The 26,866-nt window shown below is 38.9% G+C and overlaps 1 protein-coding gene across 5 annotated transcripts in view; it reads left to right on the forward strand.

The window, feature by feature from the left end:
* The window catches only part of MELK (maternal embryonic leucine zipper kinase), a 78,572-nt gene that overhangs the window by 3,221 nt on the left and 48,485 nt on the right, over positions 1-26,866 (forward strand). For all 5 annotated transcript variants that reach the window (XM_033431118.2, XM_033431116.2, XM_033431119.2 and 2 more), the window contains exons 2-8: positions 4,382-4,477; positions 5,799-5,884; positions 8,709-8,825; positions 12,894-13,037; positions 13,975-14,043; positions 15,795-15,887; positions 20,648-20,746. In XM_033431118.2, the coding sequence (XP_033287009.1) occupies positions 4,420-4,477; positions 5,799-5,884; positions 8,709-8,825; positions 12,894-13,037; positions 13,975-14,043; positions 15,795-15,887; positions 20,648-20,746 (666 nt within the window). In that variant the 5' untranslated portion in view covers positions 4,382-4,419. The remainder of the gene's footprint in view (positions 1-4,381; positions 4,478-5,798; positions 5,885-8,708; positions 8,826-12,893; positions 13,038-13,974; positions 14,044-15,794; positions 15,888-20,647; positions 20,747-26,866) is intronic.

Consider the following 26,866-nt stretch of genomic DNA (forward strand, 5'->3'; position numbering starts at 1 on the left):
CTTTATAAACTCACCACAGTCCTGAGGTTGAACTCATAACTCTAGGTCTTCCAAAGTCATACCGTTATTAAGGTTTAATAACATGCTGGCCACTCAGCTCTGGATGAGCCAGGATGAAGGACAGAGAACTTGAAAGTAGTAAACATGGTGCTGGCCACTTAACCAATCACAGAGCCTTCAGCAGACTTGCTAAAACCCTGCCTGTTGGTGAAGGGAGACTGTCTGGCTCTAGAAATGAGCACTAGCACCAGGTTTCCACTACTGAGAGGCATTAATTAAGATGTATGAGTTTTGCCCTTTCCAGGTAGAACTTTGCCCAAGTCCCATTTGGCTATGCATATACTTACCTAATCTTTGTAAATGTTACAGAGAGTGGGATCCTGGGATCTTGAACTCTGTGGTGCCATACCTAGTCCAGTGCTAGGGCACAGAAGGAGATTTGTGCACAGGAGTCAGACCAGGCAAAGGAGTTTATCACTAGCTGGGTCTTGGACTCAAAGCCCTTTGTGAACTCCAGAGCCCTTGGTGTGCTGTGCTGTCTCAGTGACCTCCACTTCCCTGGGCCCCTCTGATTCCTGCGTGGCTTTCTAAGGGGTGTGGAAGCATCTCTTTCCAAGGTTGAAATCTCAAGTCCTGTCCTGTCACACTTGCCTAGGAAGAAGAGCTCCTTAGAGAAACTATCTATATAGGTTCAGAGAGCTTGCACCCCATGTCTACCTCTAAGAAAGCTCCATTTTGCAGTACCTAAACTCAGGTCCTAGGACTTAACCTACTTAACCTATATAGGAACACTTCCAAATTTATTTAGAAATCTACTTCCTAGAAACTTTCTTTTTAGTAGTGTTGCTTTTTTCCTTCCTTCTTGGCTTCCATGAAACTTTATTCGAATTCTTGCTTTTCTAATTGTTATCTCCATGCTCTTCCTCTTGCCACTTCTAGCTATGGGTCTGGTATAGGAAAGGCCTTATCTGTCTTAATTGTCTGTCTTTCACTTTACAGTCTTTACTGTAATTGATTTTGTGTGTGGTGTGAGGTAGAGATCCAATTTTCTTTTTTCCCATATACCTAACCAATTGTCCCCGCTCCAAATCTGCATTTCCTTTTCCTGGTACCTCTGAAAGCAGTTTAAATTCAGTGCATGTCAGCCTTTTCTTCCTCCGGGATCTTTGCACCTAAATTCCCTCTTTCTGGAATGCTCTTCCTCTCATTCTTTTTGGGTTAACAATTCCTGTTAAGGCCTATCAACCACAGACCATTAGGGACACATCCGTGATTAAAAAACAATTAGGTATACTTAGCTTGCTGCATCAAGAGAAACCATACACCCTAGGATCTTGGGCATCTCAGTAAGAGTGAGTCGAAAGGGGCTTACAGGATTTGGGCTTGTGCTAGGGAAGCAAGGACCAGTTTTTTGTTTGTTTGTTTAGTTGCGGCATGTGGACTTCTTTTTTTTTTTTTTTTTTACATTTTTTAATTTATTTGCGGTATGTGGGTCTCTCACTGTTGTGGCCTCGCCCATTGCGGAGCACAGGCTCCGGACGCGCAGGCTCAGCGGCCATGGCTCACGGGCCCAGCCACTCCGCGGCATGCGGGATCTTCCCGGACCGGGACACGAACCCGTGTCCCCTGCATCGGCAGGCGAACTCTCGACCACTGCGCCACCGGGGGAGCCCTGGACTTCTTAATTGTGGCATGCAGGCTCTTAGTTGTGGCATGTGAACTCTTAGTTGCAGCGTGCATGTAGGATCTTGTTCCCCATCCAGGGATTGAACCCAGGCCCCCTGCATTGGGAGCATGGAATCTTTCCCACTGGACCACCAGGGAAGTCCCAAGGACCAGTTTTGGAATGGATACTGTCAAAGAGCAGGAGCATTTCAGTATTTGGGTATCTGAGGAAGCAGGAAGTGGGAGGAATGAGGTAGTGCTGAGGATGTCCTTGGTGAGAAAGCAGCAGTCTGTCAAATAAAGGAACATTATCATTTTAACTGCTTCATATAGAAACATTGTTTACATGGTCCTGCACAGTTCCTATTGGAAACGTTGTTCAAGTTGTGATGGGAAGGGCTGATTTGCTTTTTCTTGCTTCTCATTCTTTGAGTTAGATCTTGACTTAAACATTACCTTCTCAGTGACCCATTCTAACCACTGTTGCTTATTTTCCCCAGTATTTATTACATATTGTTATTTATTTATTTATTTATTTATTTATTTACGGCTGTGTTGGGTCTTCGTTGCTGCGCGCGGGCTTTCTCTAGTTGTGTCGAGCGGGGGCTACTCTTTGTTGTGGTGCACAGGCCTCTCATTGTGTTGGCTTCTCTTGTTGTGGAACACTTGCTCTAGGCGTGCGGGCTTGAGTAGTTGTGGCATGTGGGGTCAGCAGTTGTGGCACATAGGCTTAGTTGCTCCGCAGCATGTGGGATCTTCCCGGACCAGGGATTGAACCCGTGTCCCCTGCATTGGCAGGTGGATTCTTAACCACTGAACCACCAGGGAAGCCCTTTATTACAAATTACAATTATTTAATTCGTTGTCTGTTAATTTTCCTTTTGTCTTCTCCACTGGAATGCAAGATCTATGAGGGCAGGAACAATATTTCTTCTCTGTTATAGCCTTGGTGCCAAGTGCAGGTCTGGCACATCACTGGTGCTCAGTAAACACATCTGTATGGATAAATGAATGAATACAAGAAAGTTCAGAGTTAATAGTCTGATTGCATTAGCAGTTCTGCCGGATACAGTGCTAATCTCTAGTTAAAGTCAACTAGGAACTTATCCTCCCCAAATAAGACAAAGCTGGTGTATGACCTCATGTGTACTTACCCCATGGTGTCTTGTGATTCTAGTTAATTTTAAAACTCAGGAAGACAAAAATCAAATAAGACCTCCTAAGACTTTTACAACTAATTTTTTATTATTTATTTATTCATTTACTTATTTAATTTTTATTTTATATTGGCGTATAGTTGATTTACAATGTTGTGTTAGTTTCAGGTGTATAGCAAAGTGATTCAGTTATACATATAACCATTCTTTTTCAGATTCTTTTTCCATACTGGTTATTACAGAATATTGAGTAGAGTTCCCTGTGCTATATAGTAGGTCCTTGTTGTTTATCTTTTTTATATATAATAGTGTGTATGTGTTATTTTTATAAATTATTTGATATATACTTAAGAGTATAGGGACTTCCCTGGTGACGCAGTGGTTAAGAATCTGCCTACCAATGCAGGGGACACAGGTTCGATCCCTGGTCCGGGAAGATCCCACATGCAGCTGAGCCCGTGTGCCACAACTACTGAAGCCCACCCACATGCCTAGAGCCCATGCTGTGCAACCAGAGAAGCCACTGCAATGAGAAGCCTGTGCACCACAACAAAGAGTAGCCCCCGCTCGCCACAACTAGAGAAAGCCTGTGCACAGCAACAAAGACCCAATATGGCCATAAACAAACAAACAAACAAACAAACAGAGTATATGTAACACACGTAAGTTGTGAAGCATAATAAAATATGTATCTCATTACATGTATCTTAAAATTGTATATCATTGGAGTCTTAATTTGCATATCCCTGATGACTAATGAAATTGAGCCTTTTTTCATCTTTTTATTGGTTATTTGTGTTTATTTGTGAAATGCCTTTTTCATTTGCTTATTTTTCTGTGGGGTTGTCTTTTTCTATATTGTTGTGATGGAGTATATGTATTCTGGATGAAAGTCCACTGTTATAAGTGTTGCAAATATTTTCTCATATTTATGTTGTTTTTTTCTTAAATGATGTCATTGGATATGCAGAGGTTCTTAATTTCAGTGTTATTTAATATTTATTTATTTATTTAAATAATGCTAGCTTTTTAAAATTTATCTATCTATTTTTAAAATTTTTTTAGTTTTGGCCTTGCCACACGGCTTGTGGGAGTTTAGTTCCCCGACCAGGGATTGAACCTGGGCCCTCGGCAGTGAGGGCCTGGAGTCCTAACCACTGGACTGCCAGAGAATTCTCTATTATTATTTTTTATGATTAGCACTTTCTGTGTCTATTTAAAAGATCCTTTTCTATCCTGAAATGATGACAATACTATATTAAAACTTCAAAGGCTTACCTTTCATATTTAAGTCTTTATTTGATCTGGAATTGATTCTTATGTATGGTGTGAGATAGGAATCCATTTTTTTTATATGGCTAATCAGTTTTTCCAGTATCATTTATATGCCTAAGACTTATTTATATTTGTAGTTACAAGAATGAAGGCGATAGTCTCTCTCTTTTTTTTTTATACAGTAGCTCTATTTTTATTTTTTAGGGATCTCAAGAAGAATGAAGGAGATAGCCTCTTAATAGTTCCTTTTTTGATCATGTACTGTTTTTGTTTTTGTCTTACAGGTTCTTTTTATAATTTTGAGTAAACTTCCAGGAGGACTATGAAAGATTATGATGAACTTCTCAAATACTATGAATTATATGAAACTGTTGGGACAGGTAATTATTTTCTTCTTGGAGAGGATAGGTCATCTATTTGAGAGTATAGTGTATTTGGGCAGCCAAGAGCTTTTTAGCCTAACTTATGTAGTTTTAAAATTCTTCAACCTATTTTAGTAAGAAAAAGTGGAGCAAGAGAGAGGAGAATTGTAGGAGGGGCCTTGTGGTTCATTTTATTTAGAATAAAAGTCACTGGAGAGTTTTGAGCCAAGTAGTGGTCTGACCTTTTGTTTTTAAGGTTCACTCTGGCTGCTTGGTTGTGAAAAGACTGGCTGGGAGAGGGCAAGGATGGAAAAACATAGATGTTAGGAGGTTATTGCAATAATTTAGGTGAGTGATTCTGGAGATGATGGTGACTTGGATGGTGATAGAATTGAAGGTAGTGAGATTCTGTGTATAGAAAGGAGTGAGATTCTGTATACAGACATATACACACATATGTACATTTAAGTATAGTATATTGAGGCATAACACATAGTAAAATAAGCAAAGTGTACTAATTTTGATGGAGTTTTTGTACACATATACCCGTATGTTCCCTGCTCAGATCAGGACATAGAAATTTCTAGTCAGTGCCTGCTGCCTTTCTCCCAAGGTAAACATTTATATATATATATATATATATATATTTTTTTTTAACATTAATATATTTTTGAAGACAGAGCCAGTGTGATTTGTTGGAGGGTTGGATATGTGGTGTGAGACAAAAGCGAGGGGCTAAAAATGGCTTCTGGATTTTTGGCCTGAGCACCTGGGAAGATGGAGTTGCCATTTACTGAGATGAGGAAGACCATGGGAGGAACTACCAGGAGCTTCTTTCTAGAAGCGCTCAGCTCGCGGTTTCTTTTAGATACCTAAATGTAGACCTTTATCCAGCTTTTGAGCCAGTTTTGAAACATAATTGCTTATTTTTACAGTTTTAACACTGAATGGAAATTTCATATTACTTGTCTTTTGTCTCTCCAACTTCATATTGTGTTCTGGCAATGTTAATTATAAAGCAGGTTTAATTGCAATGTTAATTATAAAACAAATTTCTAGAGAATGAATCCTTTTTTCCTACTTCTTCATTGCAAAATTAAAGATATCCTATCATGGCAAAGAGTCTTTAGTTAGTCATTGGATGAGGAGAGGCTAGGATCATGGCCAACACTTTGGAAGCAACAAGAAGAAAGGGCCACAAACTTCAGAAAAATATAGATCAATAGACCCTTATAAAAGTATGTGGAAAGGTTTTTTGTGCCTGAGTTCTCAGTTTGCTCTGATGATGATATTTAAGTTAGTTTGCTTCTCTCTTCATAATACATTTTCCCATACTTAGGTGGCTTTGCAAAGGTCAAACTTGCCTTCCATATCCTCACTGGAGAACTGGTAGCTATAAAAATCATGGATAAAAATGCACTAGGGGTAAGTTTAACATTACTTAAAAAATATTTATAGATCAGTTTTGTGAATTAAAACTTGAATTTGCTCTAATGTTCTAGTTACTGCTCTTTTATTAGAATAATATTTCCATAGCCAGTTATGTATAAATCTATGGTTTTAAAAAGTAATCTGGGGACTTCCCTTGTGGCGCAGTGGTTAAGAATCTGCCTGCCAGTGCAGGGGACATGGGTTCAATCCCTGGTCCAGGAAGATCCCACATGCCACGGAGCAACTAAGCCTGTGCGCCACAACTACTGAGCCTGCATTCTAGAGCCCGCGAGCCACAACTACTGAAGCCCACGTGCCTAGAGCCCGTGCTCCTCAACGAGAGAAACCACCGCAATGAGAAGCCTGCGCACTGCAACAAAGAGTAGTTCCCGCTCGCCGCAACTAGAGAAAGCCTGTGCGTAGCAATGAAGACCCAATGCAGCCAAATAAATAAATTAATTAATTAAAAAAAAAAAGTAATCTGGGGAAGGAGTTACTTTGTTCTTAATTTTAATACAGGGCAATGGCACATATTTGAAGTTGACAGGGTCCATTTTTCTGCAGTTGTTTCATAGTCTTGTAGGTGTTTCTGGGTATTGATATTTCCCTTCTTTATCTTCTCATGATACCCTTACTAAATGTTGATCTACTTTATAGTATAGATCGATCTTATGTCCCAGAATTTTATTCAAAGAATAAATTTTACTCAAAATTTATTCTAACTATTATTAGAAATTATGAAATCCTTTTCTTAATCAGCCTTTTTTTCCTCTACATGAATGCTTCTAGGATTGAGTTGCTCATTACCTTCTAAAGCAGCCCATTTAATTTGTGATCTTGGCTATAATGTGCATAAAGTTTTCCATTTTTCTATTAAGGGAGGATCTGTCTCTTTTGATGGTCTTTGGGCATTATATACCCTTCCCAGTGTTTGAAGTCATCCTGAGTGGTCTTTTTTTTTCTAATTCTTTCTACCATCTCTTGTATGGTTTCGTTTCTATGCTTTGTTCTGGTCTCTTTCTGCTGAGAATTCACTAGTCTCTTAGTATGCATCTGTGATTGTTTGTCTTTTTGGAGATAAATTAAAAAAATTTTTTTTAAATCTTTTTTTTTGTCCTCTGACCAAAAATCTCTGAGGGTTAAAGTTTTTTATTCTTTGCGATTGAGTTAGCATTATAATTATTATTAGTATACAGTTGAGTAAAACAGCACAAACATTTTATGTGTTGATAATTATCAAACATAAAAATCACTTTACTGAAAATGCATATTTATATGAGACACGTTGGACTTTTTTGGGGGTCTCTCTTTTTGTTAGGACGAGACAGAGTTTAATATCAATTGTTACTTTATTTTTAAGGATGGAAGTGCTGATTAACATACATAAATTAGTCAAAGAGAATATGTTTTGTTATAATAACATCACTCACTTCTTTGAACTCCTTCTGAAATATATGCCAGAATCACACAATGATCTATATCAGAAATTATTTTTAATAACCTATCAACTGACAATTCAGGCTCTCCTTCAATATTTTTGTTTTCAGTGCTCAATACTCTATTAAACTAATAAAAAGGTATTAAAAAACATTTTTCTTGAGCATTTAAACATTGGTTACAAAACTGATTAATTCCCTTAAGCAATTTCAACTTCAGTTATAACTTTAGTATGACTTATTTACTTGGACACAGCAAACACTTAAATAGCAGACAAAATGTGAACTGTTATTACAAAATGCATTACCACATGAGTACTCAAAACTTATTCTAAATCATCAATATGATGATATTAGTTCATTATTTCTAAACTTGTTTTTGTATTTTTTATTGTTACTATGTTTATTTTAGTTACTTCTTGGGACTTTAAAAATATTTTGATTACTTTCAGGGTTTTAGTCATCAGACTCCCACATCCCCCAAAAAAGAAGGAAAAAAAATTATCATATCAAAATAGTCAAAGTTACAATTGATTCTTGGTTAAGAACTAATATCTGGTTGCATGGCCCTAGATAATTGGATATTAAACCACAGATCATTAGATCAAATCCCTTTTTATAATAAAATTTTACTTGTTTACTTCATGGATATCTGGATTTCTATCTTTAATATGGACTTTGAAAGTTTTTCAACTTGGTTTACCCTCCTCCCCAACCAACTTCTTTTTTTTTTTTTTTTTTTTAAAAATATTTATTATTTATTTAGGCTGTGCCAGGTCTCAGTTGCAGCACACAGGCTCTTTAGTTACTGCATGTGGATTTCTTAGTTACAGCATGCATGTGGGATCTAGTTCCCCGACCAGGGATCGAACTCAGGCCCTCAGCATTGGGAGCATGGAATCTTACCCACTGGACCACCAGGAAGTCCCCCAACTTCTTATTTTGAAAAATTTCAAGCTCCTTGAAAAGTTGGAAGACTGAGACAGTGAATACCTTTAATCTACATTCACCAATTTTTAGCTCAGCATGCTTCTTAATGGACATTGCTGGGACCGAAGTGGTAGCCAAGGCATGTACACTGAGTAGTGTTTCTGTCATTTTCCTTGTTTGGAATGCTAACCTTCTAAAGGGAGTCTGAGATTATTTTAATTTTTCTAGATGTTTTACTATTGCCCCACACTGAGCTTGTCTTTCATAAAACCCTCAAGGCCTTTTTAAAATGTACACACAAATAAGTTTTGTTTTTTATTTCTATATTGTTGAACAAATTGTTTTGAGGCTGTTGATTGCTTTTGCTACTTAGTATTAAAGTTGGTGATATTGATGCTTGGAGCACTTCCCAAATAGGTTTATTGCTCATTTAATGAAATGTTTTGTCACAGAGTGATTTGCCCCGGGTCAAAACAGAAATTGATGCCTTGAAGAACTTGAGACATCAGCATATATGTCAACTCTACCATGTGATAGAGACAGCCAACAAAATATTCATGGTTCTCGAGGTCAGTAGTATGTTCCAGAGACCTAAAGTTATTTGGTCATTGTCTTAGTCTGTTTGGGCTGCTGTAACAAGATATCACAGACTGGGAAGCTTCTGAACAACAGAATCATTTCTTACAATTCTGGAGGCTGGGAATTCCAAGATCAAGGCACCATCATGGTCGGGTGAGGGCGCTCTTCTTGGTTCATAACTGGTACCTTATTGCTGTGTCCTTATATGATAGAAAGGGCTAGGGATCTCTCTGGAGCCTCTTTTAGAAGAGCACTAATTTCATTCATGAGGGCTCTGCCCTCATGTCTTAATCACCTCCCAAAGGCCCCACTTTCTAATGCCACCATCTTTGGGGGTTAGGATTTCAACACATGAATTTTTGGAGGGACACAAACATTCAGACCATTCTCACTCATTTTATCAATAGTTATGGGAAAAGTACATTTCACCTGAAAGATTAAATTTTTTTTTTTTAAACATCTTTATTGGGGTATAATTGCTTTACAATGGTGTGTTAGTTTCTGCTTTATAACAAAATGAATCAGTTATACATATACATATGTTCCCATATCTCTTCCCTCTTGCGTCTCCCTCCCTCTCACCCTCCCTATCCCACCCCTCCGGGTGGTCACAAAGCACCGAGCCGATATCCCTGTGCCATGCGGCTGCTTCCCACTAGCTATCTACCTTACGTTTGTTAGTGTGTATATGTCCATGACTCTCTCTCGCCCTGTCACAGCTCACCCTTTCCCCTCCCCATATCCTCAAGTCCGTTCTCCAGTAGGTCTGTGTCTTTATTCCTGTCTTACCCCTAGGTTCTTCATAACATTTTTTTTTTCTTAAATTCCATATATATGTGTTAGCATACGGTATTTGTCTTTTTCTTTCTGACTTACTTCACTCTGTATGACAGACTCTAGGTGTATCCACCTCATTACAAATAGCTCAATTTCGTTTCTTTTTATGGCTGAGTAATATTCCATTGTATATATGTGCCACATCTTCTTTATCCATTCATCTGATGATGGGCACTTAGGTTGTTTCCATCTCCGGGCTATTGTAAATAGAGCTGCAATGAACATTTTGGTACATGACTCTTTTTGATGAAAGATTAAATGTTAAATGGCTTACCTGTTTGAGTTCTGTAACAATTTAGATCAAGTAGGCATATATAATAAATTGGAGATACATTGTAAATGTATCCTTTCTGATACCCTCCTAATGGGATGGTGTAATTTAGTGGACAGAATATGTTAGAATTTGTTCCTAGAGGGAAGGATTCATTTCAGTGTTATATGATGTATTAGCCTAGGGCTGCCACAAATGTGGTTTAAAATAGGAACTTACTGTCTCATAGTTCTGGAGGTTAGAAGTCTGAAATCAAGGTGTGTACATGGTTGCTTCCTTCTGAATCATCTGTTCTATGCCTCTTTCCTAGTTTCAGATGGTTGCTGGCAATCCTTGGCATTCCTCGGCTTATAGATGCACCATCTCTGCCTCTGTCTTCAAATGGTGTTGTCTTACCTGTGTGTCTGTGTCTGTGTCCAAATTTATCTCTTCATACAAGGATACAAACAATTGGATTAGGTTCCACCCTAATCCAGTATGACCTCATTCTAACTTGATTACATCTATAAAGACCTTATTGACATATAAGGTCACATTCACTGGTACCAGGTGTTAGGACTTGAACATATCTTTTTGGAATGACACAGTTCAACCCGCAGCCTATAGGTAGACTTTAATGTATGTGTTATTTGAACCAAACTCTTTCAGGTTTTAACCTGCCCCTTTTGGCTTGAAATGTAAAGTCTTTAGAACATGTATCATTCATTTTGTTTCATTTTCCTTAGTCTCAGCCAAATAATTTGTAACTGCACATCATTTTGACAGATTAACTCTGTTTTAAAAGCACATTTTAAAATTCATAATGCTGAAAGTTTTGGACATAGGGCCATTTTCTCTTTATTACACTGTAGATCCACCCACATGGTTTACAGTGGTGAATTTAAAGCCTTTTTAAAAGTTGATCCTTTTGTCCAAATTAAATACTTCAAAAAAACCCAAAATCCATGAACCTGGGACAAAATTTAAAGGATACAAGAGAGGGGACTTCCCTGGTGGTCCAGTGGTGGAGAGTCTGCCTTCCAATGCAGGAGATGCAGGTTTGATCCCTGGTTGGGGAACTAAGATCCCACATGCTGTGGGGCAACTAAGCCTGCGTGCCACAACTACTGAGCCCATGTGCCTCAACTAGAGAGCGTGCGTTCCGCGAACTATAGAGGCCCTGTGCTCTGGAGCCTGTGGTCCACAACTAGAGAGAGAAAACCTGCACGCCACAACTAGAGAGAGGCCTGCGCCGCAATGAAAGATCCCGCATGCATTGAGGAAGATGCTGCGTGCCACAACTAAGACACAGCCAAAAAAAAAAAAAAAGAAAGAAAATAAATTTAAAAAATAAATATTAAAAAAAAAAAGATACGAGAGAGTATATATTGAAAAGTAAAATTCTCTCTCTCCTCTGTCCCAGTCATCCTGTTTCCTTTCCCTTATGTTAATCACTTACTTTTTTGGTTTCCTATGTATTTTCTGTGTACTTAGAAATACCTATGTATATTTTTTATATATATATATATATATATATATATATATATATATGTGTTTTCACATATATTTATGTGTAGCTTACTGGTTTCTGTCATACAAATGGTCACATACTATAATATTATTCTGTACCTTTTTTCCCCCCTATTTAACATGTTAGCTTGGAGACCATCAATGCATATTCATAGAGATTTTTGATGTTTCTGTTTTACTCTATTTTGTATTTCTTTATTTGAAAATACAAAGTAGGCTGTTTTCTTTATGTAAATCTTATTGGATAGCATTTAAAAAATTGACTAAGTATAATTTATATACAAGAAAATGAACACATTAGGTACATAGTTTTTGAAAAAGGTACATACCCATGTATTTCCCACCCCACTCAGGGTGTAAAACATTTCCACTACACTAGAAAGTTTTCTCCTGACCCTTGAAGTTAATCCCTGTTACCCCACCATCCCAGTGCCCTTCTCAACAACCACTGACCTGATTTTTATCACCAGAGATTAGTTTTACCTATTCTAGAGCTTGATAAAAATAGGATCATACAGTGTGTATTCGTTTGTATTTGGCTTCTTTTATTCAGCATAATGCTTTTTGCAAGTCATTATATCAGTATATTCTCTTTTACACCTTGCTTTTTTCACTTAATATTGGAGATTGTTTCATATCAGCTTATAAAGAGTTTCCTCTTTTTTTTTTTCTTCCTTCTTTTTATGGCTGCATGGAATGCCATTTTATGTAGTGTGAGTACCTTCGTGTTGTTTCCAGTCTTTTGCTGTTACAAGCTATGCTGCTGCAGTGAATGATCTTAAACGTGCATTGTTTTTTGATGTGAGAGTGTATCTATAGGAACAGTTCCTAAATGTGAACGTATGAGGTCATAGGCTATCTCCATCTGTAATTTTAATTGATATTGCTAAAATGAAATGAAATCTTAAATGGAAACCCCCATTTACAGAATAGTGGAGCTGCTCTGGTGAAGAAGGGATGGAAAACCTAGATAGAGCTTTGTGCTCTGGTACCCGTTCTTTTGTAGCCTCTGAGGAACTTGTGTATAATTGGTTCTTTCTGGTATAGACTAAAAATCACTGATCTTCCGAATGGAGAAGCAATAATTGCTGCTGGGTTTTTGTTTGTTTCAAGTAACTACACTAAATGTGAGTGCATTAAGATTAGAATGGGTATTAATACTTTGCTATAAAAATATAAAAACCCTGAATGAACTTAAAATCACAGTGGTAGTTGGTTCTACTTCTACTTACTGGTAATAAAACTGCTCGAGACCAAAAGCTGTTGTTCTCTTTCTTGGAATACTGAGAGTGTATTTTTGAATGTGCCTTACTTAGTTTGTTCCCTTGCTTGTAAATTGAATTAATAATATCTCTGAGTTAGGTATAATTTTTTATTTTAAATTCCTCTGAAGTGATTTCTGTAAGTAGTAACAATATTTATGTGACTATTGCTCTTTAAGTATTGCCCTGGAGGAGAGCTGTTTGACTACATAATTTCCCAGGATCGCCTGTCGGAGGAGGAGACCCGAGTTGTCTTCCGTCAGATAGTGTCTGCAGTTGCTTACGTGCACAGCCAAGGCTTTGCTCACAGGGACCTCAAACCAGTAAGTGACTGCTTCACAGATGGTCACCTGAGAGTTCAACATCATTTACCTGTCATTACTAGGTTTCCAAATGTTCTTTCTGTTTAGAATTTGTCTGGGCTTTGCTTTTTGTTGTTGTTGTTGTTCTATTCCTAATGTATCACTTCTTTTTCCTCCTTGACTTTTGACTCCTGGTAGGCTCTTCTGGTTAGACTTATTATTGGCATTCTTTTTCTCTGTCAATCATGTGTGACATTATAAATATCTTTGTAGTCAGCTGCAGAATATGAACCTCAGGGTTTTATTTCTAGGAAAGAAGAGTTGTAGTATTTTCTTTGAGAATATTGTCATTGAGTATTTTCCTCTCAATACTCTCTTCCTGACACCATCTTCCTTTAATTTTCATTCCATTATGCTTCAGAAAGGAACAGTTCAGTGGAATGAACAGACTCAACTTTTCAAGGACAGAATAAAAATTTGATACTCTTAAGTCTGTAGGCTCTGACTGATATGCATGATGGTGAACATGGATTTTAATGTTATTTGGTACTAGGGTTAGGGACCTAGAATTGGTCTAACAAGATATGGCAGTTTCTATCCTTTTCCCTGTTTCTATCCATTCCCTCTGTTTATATCCAACACTTTGATTTGAGTTCAGACTTGCTCTTTTTGTTCAAACTTGCTTTTGGCACACATTGTGTTTGCTTGTAGTTGAACCTCAGAGCACCAAAGAGAAAATGGTTTATGCTAATGTGTCTTGAGGGGAAGCAGGATAGTTATCAACATTCATCTTCTCTTCCCTTATGTTCTTGTCATTTCATTCTTTTTTAATGATTTTCATTCTTGTACCCACGCTGTTTAATATAAACAACCTTAAAGTGATTTTAGAAATAGCTAGAGGTGGGATGTGATATAAGGAAGACAGTATATAGTTATGAAAATATCTTTGTTTTTTCAGGAAAATTTGTTGTTTGATGAAGATCATAAATTAAAGCTGATCGACTTTGGTCTCTGTGCAAAACCCAAGGTAAGTGCAGAGATAAAAATGCATTTATTTCCTTTGTCAGTGTTCTTCTTAGTATGACTTCCACCTAGTCTTTATTGAGCCTGGTTGCGTCCATTGAGAAGAATGTTCAATTTCATGGTTTTTATAAGTTCTCTAGATGATTTTAATATACAACCAAGGTTGAAAACCACTGCTCTAGGTCCAGGGTTGGTCCTGCTGAAGACCCCATGGGTATGCTGTGAGAGAATTTACAGCACCTAGGTGACAGGAGGCCGTCATGGTGTGAATGCTGAATTGATCGTGTTCTTGCAGTTAGAGTGTGTTGCCACTAGATGATGCCTTTGTTGATTTAGATATGAGTTTTGGGAATTTAGTGCAAATCTGTTCTTTATTATCCAAATGGTTATATAACTAGCAGTTAGTTACATTTTGAGAGACAATCCCCTTTCCTTCTAATAGAAGAAGGAAAAAGTCCATATGCACTTTAAAATTTATACCGTGATATATTTCTTTAATTTGCACTCCATAGTTAGGTACTGGTGTTCTCCAGCATACCTTCTCTTTGAGGTGACTTTGAACTTCTCCTGTGTGGCTGCTGTAGGAAGCTTCCTCCCGAGTTCTCTAATGATGGTATTCACAGTCTCTAAAATGAGCTGTCTACCCTCATTAAGGATGTTGAAATTTCAGACCTGTCTCAGCCCTTTGGAGTCCCATGATTATTTCCTGCCCCAATCAGAATTAGCTGCATGCAAAGGGAGGCAGATTTTGCCCCTTTGGCTGAATGTCTGATTCTTTCTGATTTTCCTCTCCTTCCCTTGGCTCTTCAGAGATTGTCAGTCGAGTCTCGTGTCTGGGAACCAAATGCTAGAAGGCATTTTTTCTGATCAGCAGGCAATAAAGATAAAGCATACTTTGAGCAGATATGCTGGTTTTAAGTCATGTTCATCACAGGAGGCAGTGGAGAATGTGTGTGACAGACTCCCTTAGCCTTTATTTATGGCTGCCACAGATTCAACCCACACAGACACCATCTCAAAAAGCAGGGGTTGGCTGGGAGAGGGTGGCCTCAGCTTTCCTAAGCTGAGGAGCTTACTTCTGGGTGTGTGTAGCAGTTGTAAATGAAATCTCACAATTTCACAAGTCATCTGCCATTTGTGGAACTCTGTATAACTGTTGGGCAGTGGTATCATTTTCATTATGTCTCCATATTTCTGTGGGAGACCCGAGGAGGTTGAGCAGATTCCTCATTTGAACAATCTGGAAGCTCAGGTCGTGATTTGTGTTATAACCGAGTCTAGAAAGCAGACTCCCAAGGCACTATTCTGTGTAGCATTTGCTCTCTTCCCTCTAGGGGAAAAGAAACTCTTCTGTATTTGTAAAGATTTGATATTGGAGATAGGGTCCCATAGAGAAATAACCCTTTTTCCTTGAGTACTTGGGAGTGGGAAGACATGGGTGCTTGGATGTATGCTAAGCTGATTATTATGCTAATGGATGCCTAGGAAGTACGAACCTGGCTTGACTGAGCTAAGGGGAGAAGGATTTTTTTTGTGTCGGGTTGTCGTGGTATTGGAAATCGGGGAAGAGGAAGCCACATGTGCGTGCATGCACATAGGCAGAGTATTGAGTTGGCAGCAGAAGTCTTTTATTTTTATTATTTGGGGTAATTCTTCATCTAGCATCTCTCTGCTTGTGCTGAAGAATGTTTATCAGGGTTTTAATTTTCTTAAGGGCTGTAGTTAATAAGTGTTTCATTTTTATCTTATTGGCAGGGTAACAAGGACTATCACCTGCAGACATGCTGTGGGAGTCTTGCTTATGCAGCACCTGAGTTAATACAAGGCAAATCATATCTGGGATCAGAGGTAATTATTCACTGATTAATTCAATATATAACCAATATACGTTTATTGGTGACCTGTAGTGAGTCAGGCATTGTATGTTGAGGGTGAAATGAGGTAAGAAATAAACTTGTTAATCAAAGAGCTGTGTATTCAGAGAGTGAGATATATAAAGTAATAAGTGAAATGAACAACTTGCAGTAAATATAATAATACACAGTATACTTCTGAAACAAGGACATATTTCTGGTTGTTGTGGTTGCTTGTTGTGGTTGCTTTTGTGTTTAACTGTGCCATAGTTTTAGACTGATTAGTCCAGCCAGGTAGAACATGAGGCCAGGATTATAGGCGCAGTTTTCAGAGATGCTGGTTAGCACAGAGAAAACGTGTACTTTGTTCACAGCCAACTATTCAAGGCCAGCAGTCCCGTGTAAGAGGCCCAGGCTCAGAAGGCCTGGGCATTGCCTGCTTAACCACTGGCTACGGCGAGCTAGTCAGCCCCTTCCACTCTCTGGAGTACTGGTTTTGCTGATATTAGTATCATAAAATTAAAAAGGTTTAGTTGTCAGAAGATCTGGAAATGCTAGGTTGAACAGTTTTCTTTAGTTAAGGACATCTCCAAATCTTAATATGTTCCTGTACAGTGTCTTTTTTTTTTTTTTTTTTTGCGGTACGCGGGCCTCTCACTGGTGTGGCCTCTGCCATTGCGGAGCACAGGCTCCGGACGCGCAGGCTCAGCAGCCATGGCTCATGGGCCCCGCTGTTCCACGGCATGTGAGATCTTCCCGGACCGGGGCACGAACCCGTGTCCCCTGCATCAGCAGGGGGACTCTCAACCACTGCGCCACCAGGGAAGCCCTGTACAGTGTCCTTTGAGAGTAGAACATCACAGACGGCAGCTAGTCTCAATTTTATGCACCTACAGAATCCACTTTTTACGTGGAGCATCTTTTGGAACTGGTGTTATGTGGGAGAAACTTTGAGATATGCCGGTTTACTTAATTTGTAACATGAGAAGATGGGGACTAACTTGTTTTTGGTGACCTTTTATTTGGATATAATCTCAAACTTACAGAATAGTCACAAATGTGGAATGAGGAACTTCTGTATATATTTAGCCAAATTCATAATTGTTTACATTTTTCCCTATTTGTTTTATCATTCTCTATGTTTGTATGTATGTGTATTATTTTTTGAACCAACTGAGAGTAAGTTGGAGACATCATACCCCTTTATCATTAAATACCATGTATATATTTCCTAAAGAAAGGACTCTCTCTTTTATAACCACACTTTAGTTATTGAAATCAGATAATTTAACATTGATACAATTTATTAAATATTTATTTATTTGGCTGCATTGGGTCTTGGTTGCGGTGCGTGGGCTCTTCGTTGCAGTGCGCGGGCTCCAGGGTAGGCGGGTTCAGTAGTTGCGGCGCACGGACTCTAGAGCGCTTGGGCTTAGTTGCCCTGTGGCATGTGGGATCTTAGTTCCCCGACCAAGGATCGAACTCGCGCCCCCTGCATTGGAAGGTGGATTCTTAACCACTGGACCACCAGGGAAGTCCCTGATACAATTATTTAATCCACAGTTCATATTCAGATGGTGTTAATTGTACCAGTAAGGTCCTTTATAGCTATATTTTCCCTCTAGTCCAGGATTCCATTCAGGATCATGCATCGCATTGTTGTGTTTCTTTGGTCTTCTTTAATCTGAAAGAGTTCCTTAGGCTTTCTTTATCTTCATGACCTTGAAATCTTTGAGGAAGCCAGTTATTTTGTAAAATGTCCCTCAATTTGAATTTTTTTTTTTAAAGAATCTATTTATTTACTTATTTTTGGTTGCGTTGGGTCTTTGTTGCTTCAAGCAGGCCTTCTCTAGTTGCGTTGAGTGGGGGCTACTCTTCGTTGCAGTGCACGGGCTTCTCATTGCAGTGGCTTCTCTTGTTGCGGAGCACGAGCTCTAGCGCACGGGCTTCAGTAGTTGTGGCACACGGGCTCAGTAGTTGTGGCTCACGGGCTCTAGAGCACAGGTTCAGTAGTTGTGGCTCACGGGCTTAGTTGCTCCGCGGCATGCGGGATCTTCCCAGACCAGGCCTCGAACCTGTGTCCCCAGCATTGGCAGGCGTATTCTTAACCACTGTGCCACCAGGGAAGCCCCCTTTTACTTTCTGTCTCTATGAGTTTGACTATTCTAGGTACCTTGTATAGTGGAATCATACAATATTTTTGTGTGTGTGTGACTGCTTTATTTCACATAGTGTAATATCTTCAAGCTTCATCCATGTTGTGTAGCATGTATCAGAATTTCGTTCCATTTTAAGCTTGAATAACATACATTGCATGTATATATCACATTTTATTTTTCCATTCATCCATGGGTAGACACTGGGATTGCTTCCACCTTTTGGTTATTGTGAATAATGCTGATAGAAACAAATATCTCTTTGAGACCTTGCTTTCAATTCTTTTGGATATACACCCAAATGTGGAATTGCTAGATCATATGGTAATTCTATTTTTAATATTTTGAGGAACTGCCATACTCATTTCTGTAGTGGCAGCAACATTTTACATTCCCATAACAGTGCACAAGGGTTCCACATGATAGATCCTTTCACAAAAATCCTTTGGAGCGAATACTGTTACTCTGTTTCATAAGAAGATGAAGAAATTGAGGCTCAGAAATTAAGTGCCTTTGCAGGGTCACAGCTGGCAACTATGGGTCAAGATTTGAACTGAGTGAGGCCTTACTGCACACCTCTACTCTTTTCACTGTTCCATTCAGTCTCCCAGAAGGAGTGGTAATCATATGCCTGATGCTCACAAGATTCCTAGAGGTCTGGTGATGAGGCCCTGCTGGTTTGAATGCATCAAGATTTTCCTATAGGATCTTGTTTTCTTATCCATTTTAGTTCAACTTTCTATCCTTCTAGGACAGTTTCTTAAGGACAGTGTACCAAGGAATTGTCTGGGGGCACTTGTTAAAATATGCAGAGCTCAGGGCTGTGCATGTTTAGAGTTTTTGGTTTTGTTTTCTGAGGTGGGGCTTTAGCAATCTTCATTCTAAAAAAAGTATTTTTGGTTATTCTGTTGCTCATGGTCCAGATCATGCTTTAAGGAATGTTCTATGGTAAACATCTCTAATTCATTTTGTAATTTCTCAGAGGAAGTGGTTTCAAACCCCTCTTCCCCCCAGTTATTTTTTTCTTATTTGGCAGTTGGTAGCATATAGATTTACTTGTATTTTCTTTGGTTTATGGTTTTAGTTGATTCATTTATTCTCATATCCATTTCAAAACAGTGAAGTGAAGGTGCTTTGATGCGTTAACTGAAGAATACTTTTTCTGCTTTTTTTTCTCTCTAGCAGGCTTTTGTAGATTTCTGTGGGGATGTTACTACTATTTTCTTCATCTTTTCCTTTAACCTCAGATGTAATCTCTCTTTTGACCTCTTCTTATGGCATTTGATGAGGCCATGTTAGCCCACTCTTCCCTGTGTAGTCTCTTTACCTTGACTATAACACCCTGGTCAGGAGTGCCATGCCGTCAAGACTCAATTTATAGATGAAGCATTTGATATCTTTCAGGCATAAATGGTTAATTTCTGACCTCCTGCAACTTGGAAGAAAAATCTGGTGTTTGCTTGAAAGTAAATTGTTCACTCGGGGCTTCCTAGTTGAGTCCTAATAATTTGATGCGATTTGGTAGGCAGGACTAGGTGTGAAATTTGTGTTATTTAGTATAGGTACTACCTAGATGTGTGATGCTGCTGAAGTTATTTTAACTCTATTTCTCCCCTCTGTCCTTTCCCCCCACCTTTTTTTTTCTTTAAACATGCTACATGCTGCCCTTTTACCTCTTAAAATTTTCCTAAGGTAAAGGCTAAGCTCCTTTCTGGGACTTTTTTTTCTTGCCCCCTCCCCCCCCTTTAAAAAAATTTTTATTTGAGTATAGTTGCTTTACAATATCGTGTTAGTTTCTACTGTATCCTTTCTGGGCTTTTGAGATTTGTAGGGCTATTTGTGCTGGCAGGCTAATTTCTATTCTTGATCCTTGAAAAATCAATTGTTGAACTTTATTAAGGTGTCTCTACATAGAGAGGACTTTACAGTATAGCTTAGTTACATTTGCAGATTATCAGCAGTAAATTTTAAGACTTGTTTTGACATCCTCATGCATGTTTACATAATCCTCATATGTAATAAACCTTCAGTAGTACTATAGTTTTGTCTTTCAGAATCAGAGACCTAGGGACTTCCCTGTTGTCCAGTGGGTAAGACGCTGCACTCCCAATGCAGGGGGCCCAGGTTCGATCCCTGGTCGGGGAACTAGATCCCGCATGCATGCCGCAATTGAAAAAAAAAAAGCGAAAAAGAAAAAATCCCCCATGCCACAGCAAAGATCCTGCATTCTGCAGCTAAGACCCACTGCAGCCTAAATAAATTTAAAAAAGAATCAGAGACTTAATCTCATCTTCTTCCTTATCATGCTGAATCCATCCAAGCCAACTAGAAATGATTTTCTATTAAGCATTAGAGGGGAGTGCACTGAACTAGTCACTCTGAACTGAACTGGTCACTGGTCAAGAGACCTACCTGGGTGGCCTGCCATTGACTGGGTGACTTTGGACAAGCCTTCCTTTCTGGGCTTCAGACTGTACAAGGAGCAGGTTGAATTGGATGATTTCTGAGCTCTTTTCCAGCTCTGTGAAGATTCCATGTAGTGCCATTTTGAAATGCGTTCTAATTTTTTTTTTAATTATTATTTTTTTCTCCTTCTCAGGCAGATGTTTGGAGCATGGGCATACTCCTATATGTACTTATGTGTGGCTTTCTACCATTCGATGATGATAATGTCATGGCTTTGTACAAGAAGATTATGGTGAGTATTACAAGGCACAGTATTTCGTTGTAGAAGTTTTCTATGTTGCAAACTATATGCTTCTATTTATAAAAGTACAAGAATAAGCAGAAGTAATGTATGCTGCTAGAAGTCAGGATAGTGGTTACTCTTGGAGGTGGTTAGTGACTGAAAGAGAGACATGGTGGGGCTTCTGTTTGGTTTTTGATCTGGATGATGGTTATACTTGTACTCAGTTTTTGAAAACTTATCAAAGTGTACCTTATGATAGGTGTACTTTTCTATATGAACATTATACTTCAGTAAGAAGCTTAACAAAACAAAAACAGTAGTAGACATGTAAGCTGATTTTTCTGGTAAGAGTTTTTGTTTTGTCTCCTGAAATGATGCCTTAGTAAGTTGCTGTGTTAAATCACATTTTTGTTTATAGTTATGTTAAAATAAGAGAAACTGTTTCTTTTTGAAGGTAAAATTTGGCTTTAAGTTATAATAAAAGCACAGTTAAGAGTACTGTAAGCTTTGTTAAAGTCATATATGTCAGAGATAGAAAGTAGATTTGTGGTTATGGGGCTGGCGGGGGAGGGGTGGAGTGGCAGTGGGGAGTGACTGCTAACGGGTGCAGGGTTTCTTTTTGGGTTGATGAAAACATTCTGGAATTAAATAGTGGTAAAAATTACACAACTTTGTGAATATACTAAGAACCACTGAACTGTACACTTTAAAAGGGTGAATTTTATGTTATGTAAACTATATTCAATTAAAAAAACTCAAAAATCATATATAGGAAGGAAAATAGTAAAACTCTTTTTAAAGAGTTAATATTCAAAGCAAGCTAACAAAAGAAGACATGTAAAGAGGAAGAGCACCATATTGTGTCCATAGCAAACCAAAGTCAGACCAGCAGAGCAACTTCTCTGAATGTGGCTTGAATTCCGTTCTGTTTAACAAATATTTCCTAAAGGTCTTCTTTGTATGAGATACTGAAAGACGTGAACAAAGATCTATGAAACTTCATCATTGTCTGCTAGATTTCTTGTTGGAGACAGATACAAGGCTATCTAAAAAGGGGAAAGGGTGAGGGGTGCCATTTTATAACAGATCTTAAATGAAGTTAATACAGGAGTGGGTGTGGGATTTAGGAGAACATCTTATAGTAAGTGAGGTTTGAGCTGGGCTTTAAAAGAAGGTTAGAAGCACTTCAGAAAGGGTTGTGGGAGAGAGCATACCTGGTAGGCAGTATCAGCCAAGGCGTAAGATGGGAGAAACGTGGGAAGAAATGGTCAGAAGTTTTATGTGGCTGGACCATTAGGTCTCTAACACCCTTTAGGTAGGGAGACTACCTACATCAGCTCTCATTTCTGGAAAGTAGCACACAGAATTGAAAGTGGTAGAACCAGTTGGCTCTTTGGCTACCCTACTGAACAACCAAGTCTGAGGGCACTGAGTTCAATCTGCAGTTATTTTATTTATTTGACTTAATAGTTTTTCCTGTATCCCACCCTGGAAAAAGCTTTAAAATCAGTGCCAAAACTGCAAGAGTAGTTTTGGGAAGTGATGGAATTGCAGTAGTTCCAATTTCTTGAAGGCTGAGGAGCTCTGATTCTACAGGATCAAAGAGAAGTCATGTTAGCAGTAGCTGTTGCCACTGTTTTGGGGAACCGTGAGTGCTTGTGCTTCTCCTTGGTGGGGGGAGATGGATGGGGCAGTAGTGGGCTGGAGGCCAACCTCCTGGAGCCTGCTGGGGTAGCCAAGACAGCCCGTATTTCCTCCCATCTCTTCTCACAAACCCTCCCCTAAACTTTGCAGGGTAGCAGTTGTTGCCTTGGCTCTGTTTCCTGCCTGTGACAGCAGTTCCTGACCTCACAGAGCCACATTCCCCATGTCAACAACAGGATACAGGGAGGGTAGTGTTAGGATTGCTTTGTAGTTTCAGCTTTAGTTAACAGATGTGGAGTGGGAAGGAAGCTTGGTCTTTGGGCAGCTCAGTAACAATTTTCCAGTTACACTTTCTAAAAACATTAGGTTGACCTCTTGAGTTATTCCCTCTTTTTGCTGCTCTTTCTATAAAGTAGAGCTCTGTTTTTTGGTCTGAAAATAACTTTAGTATTACAAGCTACTAGTATGTTTTCCCATATTCTTTTTCTGCTGGGGGTACTGCATGCCAGAGAATAAACTGACTGACAAGGTTCTCCAAAGATGAAGTAGAATTGGATCTGTTTGGTGTTATAGCATGAAGTCTTATACCTTCTAGAATTCTAGAAAGACGGTGTGGGGACACATGATCATAGAATTTCCTTGTTGCAAAGGATCTTACCAATCATGTTTTCTCCTCTCTGCTTCTTGTTTCATATTTAAATCCTCACTAAAACATCTCTTGCCCTGGCTATGTCCAGGTAATCTCTCTCAGGGCGGGGGAAGCCTTAGCTGATGGACTTAGCGCAGTGGTTCACAACCCCGGCAGCATACCAGCATCTCTTGGGGTGCTTTAAAAAATATAGGGTCCAACTCCTGGAGCAGTTAAATCAGAATCTCATTGGTATTTTTAAAATCCAGGATCTCTACTTTCTATCTGTGGACTTTGGCAAATTACTTAGCTTCTCTGTGTGTCAGCTTCTTCATCTGTAAAATGGGTGGTAGTCATAATGTGTGTCAGCTTCTTCATCTGTAAAATGGGTGATAGTAGTCATAACGTAGTGTTGTTAGGATTAAATGAGTTAGTTCATTTATCGTAGTGCTCAATAAATGTTAGCTATTATTATTTTTAATGAAAGGCCCAACAATCTTTTTTTAAAAAAATATTTATTTATTTATTTGGCTGCGCTGGGTCTTAGCTGCGGCACGCAGGATCTTTGTTGCCGCATGCGTAATCTTCTTTGCAGCGTGCAGGATCTTCTTTGCGGCATGCAGGATCTTTAGTTGCAGCATGTGGGCTCTTTTAGTTGCGGCATGTGGGATCTAGTTCCCTGACCAGGCCCCCTGCATTAGGAGGGTGGAGTCTTAACCGCTGGACCACCCGGGAAGTCCTAGCTATTATTATTGACATACGTTTCTAAATTTGGTTTGCCAGTATTTTGTTCAGGACTTAAAATTTGTTCAGAGATTAATATGTAGTTTTCCTTTCTAGAACTATTTTGTTTGTTGTTGGTTTCAAGATTTTACTAGCTACATAAAGTTGATTGGGAGTATTCTTCCTTTTACTGTTTCTTTTCTTGTGTGTGGGGGGGGCAATATAAGGTTGGAATTTTGGGGTGTTATGGAATGTGCTTGAAAGTCCATCTCCACCAGTGACTTCTTTATGGGAAGATTTAAAAATAGTAAGTCAGGTCACATCCCTTTATTGGAAGCTCTCCAGTGGCTTCTTTCCTGTTTCACTCAAGTACTATAAGCCAGAGTTCACCCTGTGGGCTGTAGGTGTTATCCTAGGTGAACTGGCCTCCCATTATCTCAGTGCCCTCACTGCTTACTCATCTTAGGATGAATTCTTAAATCTTAAGTCTTAAGTTCAGTCTAGTTACTGAACACCTAATCTGTGCCAGGCACTTTTCTAGATGCTTGGGATATATCAGTGAATAAAACAGATGGAAGGTCCCTGCCCTCATGGAGTTTATATTGTAGTGGTAGGGAAAAAATAGTGGTGGTGGTAGAAAAAGATAATAAGCATAATAAATAAATTATATTAAAAGATGATACTTGCTTTAGAAAAAAGAAAAAATTGGGCAGGGTAAAGAGGAATCAGGAGAACAGATGGGGAGGGGTGTGGAGGGAAGAGAAGGGCTGGTTGCATTATTAAATATTAAATAAGGTGGTCAGAGGTGAGATTTGTGCAAGACTTGAAGGAGGTGAGAGTGTTAGTCAAGAGGCTATCAAGGGAGAGAATGTTTCAGGCAGAGGAAGCAGAGCAAAGGCTAGTAGGTAGAAGCATGCCTGGTGTAGTCAAGGGAGGGCAGAGGGCTAGTGCCACTGGAGTGGAGTAAATGAGGAGAGCCGTAGGAAATGAAGTCTCAGGGGACAGGAGCTCCAACTGCCTTGGGCTCCGTAGCTGTCATAAGGATTTTGGCTTTTTCTCCAAATGAAATGGGGAGCCACTAGAGGTTTTTTTTTTTAAATAAATTTATTTATTTAATTTATTTATTTTTGGCTTCATTGGGTCTTTTGTTGCTGTGCGCGGGCTTTCTCTGGTTGCAGCGAGCGGGGGCTACTCTTCATTGCAGTGCACGGGCTTCTCATTGCAGTGGCTTCTTTTGCTGTGGAGCACGGGCTCTAGGTGCGCAGGCTTCAGTAGTTGTGGCACCCGGGCTTCAGTAGTTGTGGCTCGCGGGCTCTAGAGTGCAGGCTCAGTAGCTGGTGCACGGGCTTAGTTGCTCTGTGGCATGTGGGATCTTCCCGGACCAGGGCTCGAACCTGGGGAAAAGCCCCCACTAGAGGGTTTTGAGCAGAAGAGAGACATGGTCTGGTTTAGATTTTATCAGGACCACAGTGGCTACTGTGTGGAAGGAAATAGGCTACAAGGAGCCAAGAGGAGAACCATGGAGACTGGTGAGGAGGATATTGTATATTGTAGTAATTTTCAGATAAGAGATGGTGGTCATTGAGGTAGTGAGAAGTGGTTGGATTCTGGGTATCTGTTTTTTTTTTTGGCTGTGCTGCGTGGCATGTGGGATCTTAGTTCCCCAACCAGGGATCAAACCCTTGCCCCTTGCAGTAGAAGCACGGAGTCTTAACCACTGGACCACCAGGGAAGTCCCTCTGGGTGTCTTTTTTAAAAAAATGTATTTTAAAATTAACATAGAGTAAAATAATTTTTCGTGTGTAACAGGTCTATGAATTTTAACACACATATAGATTCATGTAGCCACCACATAGTCAGGATATATGTTTAGACTCATCTGTTGTGTTTTGAAGGTATAGCTAACATAATTTGCTGATGGATGGGATGAGGGGAGTAACCTGAGCAACTGGAAAGTTGGAGCTGCCATCAACTGAGATGGAGAAGACTCCTGGTAGGGCAGGGATGATAAGGAGATCAGTTTTGAACATAAAGAATATGTCTATTTTGTCGAATTTTTCAAATTTCTTGGCATAAGTTTGTTTATTTACCCAGTGACAAAGTGTATATCAGATTTTTATGTACTTTTTTTTCAGATTAGTTTATAATATATAAGGAATCTTATATTTTATTTCTTCCCAGATTTTTCATACAAATGGTAGCATACCACGAACACTGTTCTGTATCTTGTCTTCTTCTCCTAACAGTGTGTCTTGGAAATCACACCATTTCATACCCAGTTCAGAACCTTTTCATAGAATTCACTTCACAGAATTGCAGTGTATATATGTACCTTAATTTATTTAACCAGTCCTAGGTTAATTGGTATTTAAGTAGTTTCTAAGTGGTCATTTTGTACATTGTGAATATATCTGTAAGAAAATTCCTGGAAGAGGTCTGGGTCAAAGGGTATGTAAATTAGTAATTTTATTAGATATTGCCAAATTGCTTCCCAGCAAAGTTCTATCAATTTATACAACTACCAGCAGTAGCATGAAAATGCCTATTTCTCCATAATCCCATCAATATAGTATGTCACCTTTTTCTATGTTTAAGATTTTTTTTGGCTATGCAGGAATTGTTTTATTTTTTTTGGTCAAATTTATCAGTCTTTCATTGTCATATTTGGAAAGGATTTCCTACATAGATTATTTTTAAAATTCCCATGTTTCCTTCTAGCATTTTTATTTTATTTTTTTTTACGTTTAAATATTTGATTCACTTGGAATTTGCTTTGCTGTTGTTTCTTGCCTTTAAACATCACTAAAAAAATTGTAGAGATTTGTTTTCATATTCTGGATCCTTGTTTTTAAAAATCTTATAATTGTGATTACAATGTAGCCATATGTACTTGGATTTGAGGTTCACTGTTAGCAGTAATGTGCATAAGTGTATTTCAAATAGTCTTGATAATTTCAGGTTTCAAGACCACTTGTTAGATCTTATTGGGTCTTTTTTTTTTTTAATAAATTTATTTATTTATTTTTGGCTGTGTTGGGTCTTTGTTGCTGTGCGCGGGCTTTCTCTAGTTGCGGTGGCTTCTCTTGTTGCGGAGCATGGGCTCTCGGCACACAGGCTTCAGTAGCTGTGGCACA

This window comes from Orcinus orca, chromosome 6, assembly GCF_937001465.1.
Source record: "Orcinus orca chromosome 6, mOrcOrc1.1, whole genome shotgun sequence".
Classification (NCBI taxonomy): domain Eukaryota; kingdom Metazoa; phylum Chordata; class Mammalia; order Artiodactyla; family Delphinidae; genus Orcinus; species Orcinus orca.